Here is a 10,812-nt window from a genome sequence, read left to right as displayed (position 1 = left end):
GACCAGTTTGAGATTTACAACAAAAGATTTTGCAGTCAGGGTCATGATTCTTTCATGTCAAAGATGAAATCACCCTATGATCAGAGCAAAATTTTTGTATCCACTGGTTACCTAAGGGTACATTTATCTCCTAGCAAGTTGGAAAATATTTATGCACTACACTTCTTGGATAGTGTGGGTGAGCCCTAATATTCTGGTGAGGTTGCTCCTGTTTGACTTGGTGACACCATGATCAAAGGTACAGAAGTAATCTCTACTTGTAAGGCTACTAACCCTTCTCGGATCTCTCATTGGTAGGGCCATCATGCACTGATCCACCCTTCACAATCCTTCTTGAATGGTTGTTTGCATTCGTATGGTATGAAGTATATATGTCAAGCCTTATATGAGATCATGAGATGGATAGAGAGAATGAAGAGGTAAATACTGGCAATGTAAAGGCAAAGCCTTGAATGCTACATGAGATAAAAATTAGAGTTAAATTTCCAATAATTATGAACTTGGCTCCTGATACTAGGAGCTGCCAGCTTCTCTCCTGACCAAATCGCACTAACTAAAAGAGGGATATACAGAAGTCAAAGTTATAAAATCCTGATTCACTTTAGTGGAACAAGAACCCAAGGCATATGATGAAAAGGCATCCCGAGGAAATGTTATCTCGCAATCAAGTATTGGATCATGTGTTCAACTTCAGTGAAATATGAATGCATTACAGGAACAATCAAGTAATCAGCTTAACTGAAATTAGCCTTTTCCAGCATAGACAATGAATTTTATTTCATGACATTATGGCATTTATATCATTCTTGATTTGTTTGTACAATGATTATCAAATGTGTTTATCAAACGTATAAGTTCTTGTTATCAACTTAACATATGAAGTTGCTTGATATGTGAATTATGAAGTAAATCGTAAAGATTGTTTGGAAGCATGAAAGAAGTCTGAATTTGCTTGCTTACTTTTTAATCACCAAGTAACGAGCTACAAAGTTTTGTTGGAGTGTTTCCTGTGTTACAAAGTCTGAACTGATATTCTTCATACTTATTAGCATAATGCTAGTTTACATGTTGGAGTTTTTTCATAAATAAAGGATCATCGGCATGGATGGTTTACAGATTTCTCCAAGTAGCTCCTTAAATACCAGATCGGTAACAGGTATCGATGTTGATCTAGAAGAAGCTTTGTCATTTCTGCCACAGCTCCTAGTTACTTTATGGGCTTGATTTGCACTTTTATTTGTTTCCAATGTGTCTGGATCTGCTAATTTCAGACAGTGGTGGGTCTTTGTTCATTTGATATGTGGTGCTTGATCACAAAGCTTAATAGAGCCAAATCAATCCGTGTGATATTTGTCATCTCTAGTGTACATGATTAATGCACTAATGTTGGTTCCTTTTGCCAGAAATACATAAACCACCAGTTTGAGAAATTAAATGGATGTGCTGAATCTTATATCCATTGTGTCAGTCATATGAGATAAGCATGCTTGAATTCACAAGTTTTTTTGGAGGATTTGATTGTTTAGGATCTCTCTCTTAAATGTTTTATTTTGATGGAGCTATTTTATATTGCAGACTAGATAATTGTACATGCTAGTAAGCAAGGAATTTGTTTGTGGCATAGTGATTTGGTTTTCAGTAAGTTTAAAAGTATGCTTTTAACTTTTAAACAGCAAATTCAGCTTAGAAGATATAAGTTTGTTCTTGGATACAATGCTTAAATTTTTTAATGGATATACAGAAGTTCCAATTTGTTCTGTCAACACCTTTCTAGTGGCAAACCCCCGTTGTTTTTGTTGAGCACTAATTATTATTGTGCCAGTTGGTGCACTGTTTGTCATACATAAATAATACATGCTACTGTCAGTTTGTTTGTGAGGAAGATTTATAGTGCTTATAATGCATGGTTGTACCTGTGCATTTCCACCAAGTAGGTCTTATGTAATGTATCATTTCTAAAGTAAATTTCTAGTGGTAGCTACATTTTGCCCATGTTTGTGCAAAATTGTGATGGGAGATCAGGGTTTCAAGTGTAAGTGAACATTTGGCTTTCTTTTCTCCTCCTTGTCTCTTCTAAAGAGACAGTTTATCCAAGTAAAATTTCTAAAATTCATGACATTTTTCTTTCTCATAGAAGACAAGTATAAGAAAGAAACTTTTAAAGCCTCATAGAAGACAATCAGTTTAGATCAATTTCTAGAGCATTAAGATTTTTAGAATTGGGAGTGTGGTAATTAATATATTGAGAAAAAGGGTATAAAACCCTCTCTTGTTAAGACCAATTTTCCTTTTTCTTTATTTGCTCCAGTTGAACCGATTTAATAATCCATTCAATTAGAACGATTCAACTCATGATTTCAGACCAGTTTAAAAGAAAATAATATAATATTAATTAATAATTAATTATGTATTTAAATAATAAATAAATAAAATGATAAAGAATAATGGGCAAATTCTTTTTTAAAAAATCCTCCATTTCAGTTTTTCCTGGGAAATAACATCTCTATTTTGCATAACTAAATATCCATGATTTGATATCTATAATGTTTTTTTATACTATATTATAATATTTTCAATAATACTTGGAAAATAATACAGCATAACACAAAAATTCTGTATCTCATAGTTTTTTTTTTACAAAATTTATAAAAATATTATATTTATAGTCTAAAAAATATTATAACATAATATAAAAATATTATATTATTTTTATACCAAGTTAGAGTATTTTTTTAGCATTGTTGAAAACACTATAGACCGACTCACCTCATGGACTTTTCAAGAAGGAAGAGGGGTAGGTGGTAAGGATATTTCATGTATTAGGTCAAAAAAAAAATGGGGATACTTCACAGAAAAAGCCAAAAAAAAAAAAGGTTTTTTAAGAAATTCGCCCTAAAATAATCTTAAATTTTGAAAATTTAAAATTTGGAAAATTAAAATATAAAAACATAGATAAAATATAAATGAGGCTGGAGCGGAAGCAACGGGAGATGAACTCATAGTGGGAGCCAAAATTAAAGGCGACAGGTGAGAGAGTGGGGTCAATTGGGGGGGTGGGTGAAAGTGATAGGTGGGTGAAGGAAAGAGAAGGGACAATTATAGAATTATAAAAAAAATATAAATATAAATATTTGGAAAAAACGAAAATAGGGGGTGCTTTTGAAAAAGAAATAAAAATGAGATTGATTTTTTTTTTTAGAGAAATCATCCAAAAAAATTATCTCCCTTTCCTTTTCTTTTGAATCTTGGCTTCAATCTCGTTACAAGCTCATCCATCCATCCATCCATCCATCCATCCTTCCTTCCTTCCTTCAATCAATTACCACAATGATGTGATCAACAATACTCTCCACTCGCTGTGGGATGAAGTAGTCCATGTGATGCAGTGTGATGGGCGTGGAGACCGAGTCTCTGGAGACCAAGTCTCCTTTCACCTCCACCGACAGCAGTCCTCCACCGACAGCTCTCGCCCTATTCCCCCCTTAGCATAAGTTTCGGGACACGCATCACTGGCATCTCAACGTTGTGCAGAGGCCGCCCAAGTTGAGACTAAAGAATTAATAATTCTTGGGGAGCAAAGGTGCTGCGTCCTTGTCCCTCTTCCGGCTTCTTTATCTTCGTCTTAGGGAAAACAATAATTAACATGATGGAACACCAAACCTTCCTTCCTTCCTTTTCCGTCACATGCACCGTCAGCTTGTCCTCCTTCCACCTCTTCTTTTTACCCCCCTCGGCCGACCTTCCGTAACCTAAGGTGTCAGTGTCCTCATGGAAATGAGTTGGAGCTGACATGACAAGCTCGCGACAATCGAACACAGCTTAAAGAATAAGAATGGTCTCGTTCCTATTTAGCTTCAGTTACTGTGCCAATATGATTGAATCGACCATAGCTGCAGCATTAGATGTAGAATCCTGTTCTACTGTCAACCCTCATGTGTGGTGTTACCAAAGAGAGACAAGCATATCTAGCTAGCTAATCAATCATCTCCATCTCCTGATGCCAATCCAGTTATCTTTATTCCTCACTTTCTGTTGAAGTAATGATCCAGTGCGTTAGCCAGAGTCACATCCACTGGTAGTGCCCGGCGAATACTCTCTCTCTCTCTCTCTCTCATTTCCCCACCCGACGCACATGTTGTTGAAGAATAAGGTGAGCTCTCAAAGTTGAAGAAAGAGACACTCCAACCAGCACTACACTCCAAAACACCACCGAGAGCCACATAGCATCAACCACACCTCCTCCTCCATATGCACCCTCCTCTTCCTTTCCTCCACCTCCTCCTCCTCCTCTTCAGATAAGAGAGAGGAAGATAATTCTGTTGCTGTGAACAAGGAGGAGGAGAGGAGAAGAGAGGAGAGGAGAGGAGAGGGGAGGAGAAGATGTTTGGGAGGGATCCATGGGGTGGATCGCTGGAGATATCGAATGCGGACTCGGCGACGGACGACGACCGGAGCCGGAACCTGCAGGACTACGACCGGGCGGCGCTGTCGCGGCAGCTGGACGAGACGCAGCAGAGCTGGCTCCTCGCGGCGCCCGGTGACCCCTCCGGCAAGAAGAAGAAGCGCTACGTCGACCTCGGCTGCGTCGTCGTCAGCCGCAAGCTCTTCCTCTGGACCGTCGGATCCGTGCTTGGCATCGGCCTTCTTGTCGGCTTCATCATGCTCATCATCAAGACGGTGCCCCACCACCACCGCCCCCCGCCGCCCCCCGACGAGTACACGCAGGCGCTTCACAAGGCCCTCATGTTCTTCAACGCCCAGCGCTGTAAGCATTCACTGTCATCATCCCCGTCTCCGCACGTCATATAGCAACTGCGTGTTGATTGACATTTTTCTTAGTCACGATCAAATTACTGTCACAATTTTCCCCATCAATCTCTCCATTAATCAAATTGTTGTTTTCTTCAATGCTTTTTTACTTCTTTGAATTGTAATCTTGCGATCGGATCCACTTTACTGGTGTCTTCAGCTGTAAATGCACATTCAGGTCTACAGAATGTCACTCTTATAGCCCACTTAATCCAATTCCTTTCAGTGATCCAATTGCTCAAGTGTTACTCATGTCGAATCTTTTGAGCTATAATTCGCAAGATCTATATGTGAGTTAGGCCACACAAAAGATTGATGAACACAAAGAAGAAAAAAAAGAAGCACCAGATCTTATTTGAACAGATCAACAGAGACAACGAAGGATTCTGATCTGGTGTCTCTGATTTCTCAGCTGGGCCTCTGCCGAAGCATAACAACGTGAGTTGGAGGGGGAACTCCGGCATGAAGGATGGTATCTCCGACGACTCTGTCAAAAAGAATCTGGTGGGAGGATACTACGACGCCGGGGATGCGATCAAGTTCAACTTCCCCATGTCCTTCGCCATGACAATGCTCAGCTGGAGCGTGATCGAGTACAGTGCTAAGTATGAGGCTGCTGGGGAACTCGATCATGTCAAAAATATCATCAAGTGGGGCACTGACTACCTCCTCAAAACCTTTAATTCCTCTGCTGACACTATCGATCGTGTCGTTGCTCAGGTATGCCATTGTCTGGCTTTAGAATCCATGACCGTAGCTTAGTTTAAATGCAGAAGAAGATGTTTGAGTCAATCCTGCATAACAGTGAAATTTTGTCTCTCCTCAACTTGGATATGAATTCAATTCCAAGCAAGCTAAAATCCTTCACATAATTTGATTTATTTAAAACTCTTGATGCTACAAGAAATCCATCTCAAGCAAATTTAAAGAAAGAACGATGATTACGTTCATAGTATTAGAGGAAGATGGAAATCCCGGCCTAAGAAGGAACAATGATCAATGATTGCATCTGAAATTATGTTTATATAACAGGTTGGTCAAGGGGATACTTCAAAGGGACCGGGTCCGAATGACCATTACTGCTGGGTGAGACCCGAAGACATTGACTACCCCCGCCCGGTGTACGAATGCCACAGTTGCTCTGATCTTGCAGGAGAGATGGCAGCTGCATTGGCTGCAGCTTCGATCGTGTTCAAGGACAGCAAGACTTATTCCGAGAAGCTTGCTCATGGTGCCAGGACTCTGTTCAAGTATGGGAGAGACCAAAGGGGTAGATATAGCCCGGGAGGCTCCGATCCTTCGCTCTTCTATAACTCCACTAGTTACTGGGATGAGTATGTGTGGGGCGGTGCATGGTTGTATTTTGCCACCGGCAACTCCTCCTATCTCCAACTTGCTACTGCTCCAGGCTTAGCCAAACATGCAGGTGCCTTCTGGGGTGGCCCGGATTATGGAGTATTCAGCTGGGACAACAAGCTTGCAGGTTCTCAAGTAAGTTGAACTTCAATGAATAGTTCACTGAAATCTGATCAAGTGGCACTAACATGATCTAGAATTGCTATATATACACATTTTCTTTACAGAATTGGATCTTGGTTACCCTCTAACTTTTTCTGGAGTTCGACCGTCAATAATCCTGCATAATCGCCTTTAAAATTCCTAGGTCACACAATCGTTTAGTGAACTGACTGATGGTAGGATGAAGTGTAATTTTGTGTATGATACCACTGGCAATGCAGTGTTCATCCAATTCAAGAAAAAAGAGTGAAAATTGATTAAAGAAGTCCGATAGATCTTTGACAAATGTTGGCTGTCTTAGGACATACAGTGCAGTTTTCGACTCGTGTTAGACTCAGGATTCCCCTATTTAATTACTTCTGTATTAGGATTGTAACTACAAAGTCATTTCTAGATTAAAAATCTTTGACAAATGTTGGCTGTATTAGGACATACAGTACAGTTTTCAACTCGTATTAGACTCGGGATTCCCTATTTAATTCTGTATTAGGTTTGTAACTACTAAGTCATTTCTAGATTAATAAAAACAGGTATCTGAACTTTAGAAGCCATATCTTTGAATTTGATGTGGAAAACTCTTTTTGTTTTAGCCAAACGGACGTTTCAAGAGCATCATGGAAAAATATAGCAGCAGTTATTTGTGATCGCAGTGTAAAGGTTTACAAATCTATATTGTTTCCAAAAATATTAGCTGATGATTCGAACTTCACCGTACATGTTCAGTTCTGAAATTATTAGCTGATTTGAGTTTTTCAGAAACAATCAGATAGAGGTACTGAAAAGTTTAACCATTCAATCTGCCAGACGTGATATTTGAGATGATTCGACCTCCTTACGAAGACAAAAATAAGTTTTAACACCTACTGAAACCTGCTATTTTGTTCTTGATATGCTTCTTGCTTCACACAGTTTGAAAGGAAATTAATTTCAGCTATGTGCTGCACTGAGTTTTTAACATAATTAGATTGTGATAATTTTATTTTACATGATTGCATATGAATTGACATTCATATCAGGTGATTTTCTGCCTGTTTGAAAGACACTGTCATTAAAGGCATTCTATGGCTCCTTTCTTCTTGTTGATTGTGATATATATATACACACACACACACGCGTATCATGAAGCATAAGCTACAAATATCAGCATACCTAAGTTGTAAGCATTTATTGGTTAAACATCTGATTCTTTTGATCTCTGCTTATGGCATTTCAGGTTCTTCTCAGCAGGTTGCGCCTGTTCCTGAGTCCAGGTTATCCGTATGAAGAAATATTGAGTACATTCCACAATCAGACAGGCAATATTATGTGCTCATACTTGCCGTATTTTACATCATTTAATCGAACCAAAGGTTTGCCAACATCTTTTAGCTCCTTTTATATATGTATATATATTGTCTTCAAATCAAGCTCAGATCTTAAACCATGCAGGTGGTCTGATACAACTGAACCATGGAAGACCTCAACCACTCCAATATGTTGTCAATGCAGCTTTCCTTGCCTCAGTATATAGTGATTATCTTGATGCTGCAGATACACCAGGATGGTATTGTGGACCTAATTTCTACTCGACCGATGTCCTCCGTGATTTTGCCAAGACCCAGGTATGGCTTGAGATTTAACGGTCAAAGATTTAATATTTATTCATTAAGATATACTAAGTAAATTTAAACTTATGATGTATTGAAGTCTCTTCTTAAGTTCTAATTTAATGATATTTCCTCCAAATCTCAAAATTTAACTGGCAAATATGCTGGATGTCACGGACAAGTAGAAATGCTAACACAATACTCCTCTGTCTCAGTCTATAACCTTGCCCTTCCCCCAAAATAAAATAAAAAGAAGAAAAAGAAAAGGCTTCTGCTCCGTTATTTAGCTATGATATTGCATCATAACAAAATTTTGGAAGCTAAATGCATCTTTGAAAAATCCACATAAAGACACTGTTAAGGCACAAATTGGCATTTAGAAAGAAGCCATGCCATGAGCAATTTACTTCCATTTATGATGAATATATGATGCTGCATTAATTATGAACACCAATAGTATTTTCTCTCAATTCCACTAGTACTTTAGCATCCATATATTCCTTAAGGTGCTAACCAATGATCATTTTTATTACATTTGCTTACACATGTTCTCCAATAATTTTGTTCAATGATTAAGGAACTCTTTCCATTTAACATTTACTAGCTAAACTGGCAACATCACCTCTTGAGCTTGCATAATTTTCCTTTCGGTATCTAAGCATCCTCATTCAGCCAGTGTTTTCAGAGAAAACATTTATGCGAAAATAACAATACAAAACAAAATACTTGCCGTAGCCACCATGAGCTAAAATCTTTACTTGATGTTGGCAGATTGATTACATCCTGGGCAACAATCCTCAGAAGATGAGCTACGTTGTTGGACATGGCAAACGTTATCCTAAGCATGTTCATCACCGAGGTGCATCGATTCCCAAGAACGGGGTGAAGTACAGTTGCAAAGGAGGATGGAAGTGGAGAGACACCAAAAAGCCGAATCCTAACACCATCGTTGGTGCCATGGTCGCCGGTCCTGACAGGCACGATGGATTCAAAGACGTTCGGACAAACTATAACTACACAGAGCCAACACTAGCAGGAAATGCTGGTCTGGTTGCAGCACTGGTTTCTTTGTCCGGAGTAACGACCGGCATTGATAAGAACACTATCTTCTCTGCAGTTCCTCCAATGTTTCCTACTCCACCACCTCCACCATCAGCTTGGAAGCCATAGTTGGATACAGAATCAAAACGTTCGATGTTACACAGCAAATAGGATTGATGACATGAAAAAATGAACACCAGGAGGTAGATTGAAGGCCTCTTCAACTTGTTTGATCACATCAGACATGCATTTTTTTGGTGGTGATTTCTCTAGTTATCTGTTATATCACAAGGTTGTTCTGTGCATAATGCATAAATCTGAGACTGAGATGAACACAACAACATGAACATGAATCTTTCGTCTTTTGAGTGCTTATTTATTGTTTGTTTGGATACATGAATGTGATCTTGTAAATGCCTCTTAGACCATGCCAATTGAGCTGATGATTACCTTGTCATTCTGTCCCAGGAAGGACTATATATATATATATATATATATATATATATATATATATATATATATATATATATATATATATATATATATATATATATATATATATATATATATATAACATTCTAGTTGGCAAAAATGATTTTTTTTTTAGAGTTGTTCAACTCCAAATTAGTAGGACTTTAAAATATGGTGGAGATGTGATTGGATCCTTAAAGAAGGCCCAGCAAGAATCTGATGATGCCGTTCGCTTAGGCCCACGAGAGCCCAAGTCGTCCTCTGCTCCGCTCGTCTTCATGCTGCATCCATTGGCTAACGATCGTGTTGTCTAGTCAAATAAGTAATCCTCTCCGAGTGCTCATGGAGCTTTTGTTATTTCTGATGCGCTGCTTCGGATGCTTGCCTACGTCCGCAGTGCATGCAACTTCTCACGAATCATAAAGCATGTGCAGGACGCACGATAGGTTACACGAACGCATGCATGTTGGAACTCCAAAGATACGACGGACTTTGATAGATTCGCGTGGTATTCAGATGCCATAACCACCGACTCAACGCCATGTAGTGATATATCAAAAACAAGCAAGGCGAATAATTATACTGATCCTTGCTTTGGAAATAGAACACCGACTTGGAAGTTCAAAAGTCGTCCCACCTTCGTCGTTCAAAGTTGCACTCTCCGTTTTGGTTCTTCCCCACCCCTCCTGTCTTTACGACCTTTTGCACTCTAATGGATGAATTTGTCCTTAAACAATCCACGCAACATGTGAAGCAAGTATTTGACCGTAATAACAATTGCAAGCTCATCAGGAAAGAGGTGGTTCTGAACTGGTCCATGTAACAAGTACACACGTCGTATAGTAGTATCAGTGGCATACCTGCAAGTACTATCGGTGCCCCTCCTTTTCTCACCTTCAGGACTAGACTAGTTTGGAAGGAAGACATATTGTGTTTGTGGTCGTGATCAATTAAATCCGCTTTTCTCTTCAAAAGCACCCTTCACATCCTCCATATATCTTGTCGATATTATAAATGGCCTATCGTATGAAAGTTGATCATGATCCGAATACATAACGCATTTGCAAGCTGACGGACCACCGATGATCCCTCCGGGAAGGAACAACTGAAACCATGTATCCATAAAAACTGGTTAACCACAGCACTCTATTAGTACAATTACACCATTTATTAGGCAGGTGCACACAAAGAATTGCCAGCACAATGAACTCCATCCCTTCACGGTGTGTGTCTGATATAAAGGCTTAAAGATAGCCTTTAAAAAAAGAAAGAAAAAATAATAATCTGATAAGGCAATTTTGCTGAATTTGGTGGATATATATATATATATATATATATATATATATAACCTTGATCAGCCAATTTGTTGTTATCCCCATCTCAGCTA

The 10,812-nt window shown here is 38.8% G+C and overlaps 1 protein-coding gene across 1 annotated transcript; it reads left to right on the top strand.

Moving 5' to 3' along the window:
- The first annotated feature begins 4,198 nt into the window (after nucleotides 1-4,198).
- Nucleotides 4,199-9,329, top strand: LOC135640303 (endoglucanase 10-like). The gene is made up of 6 exons (XM_065154611.1): nucleotides 4,199-4,765; nucleotides 5,222-5,529; nucleotides 5,842-6,300; nucleotides 7,541-7,676; nucleotides 7,756-7,928; nucleotides 8,685-9,329. Exons 1-6 carry the CDS (start codon nucleotides 4,381-4,383, stop codon nucleotides 9,081-9,083), a joined length of 1,860 nt encoding a protein of 619 aa, XP_065010683.1. The 5' UTR covers nucleotides 4,199-4,380; the 3' UTR covers nucleotides 9,084-9,329.
- Nucleotides 9,330-10,812: the final 1,483 nt, after the last annotated feature.

The sequence above is a fragment of the Musa acuminata genome, chromosome BXJ1-4 (assembly GCF_036884655.1).
Source record: "Musa acuminata AAA Group cultivar baxijiao chromosome BXJ1-4, Cavendish_Baxijiao_AAA, whole genome shotgun sequence".
In the NCBI taxonomy this organism is placed as follows: Eukaryota; Viridiplantae; Streptophyta; class Magnoliopsida; order Zingiberales; family Musaceae; genus Musa; species Musa acuminata.
The sequence above is the reverse complement of the archived record's forward strand: the minus strand, read 5'-3'. Positions and strand labels throughout refer to the sequence as shown.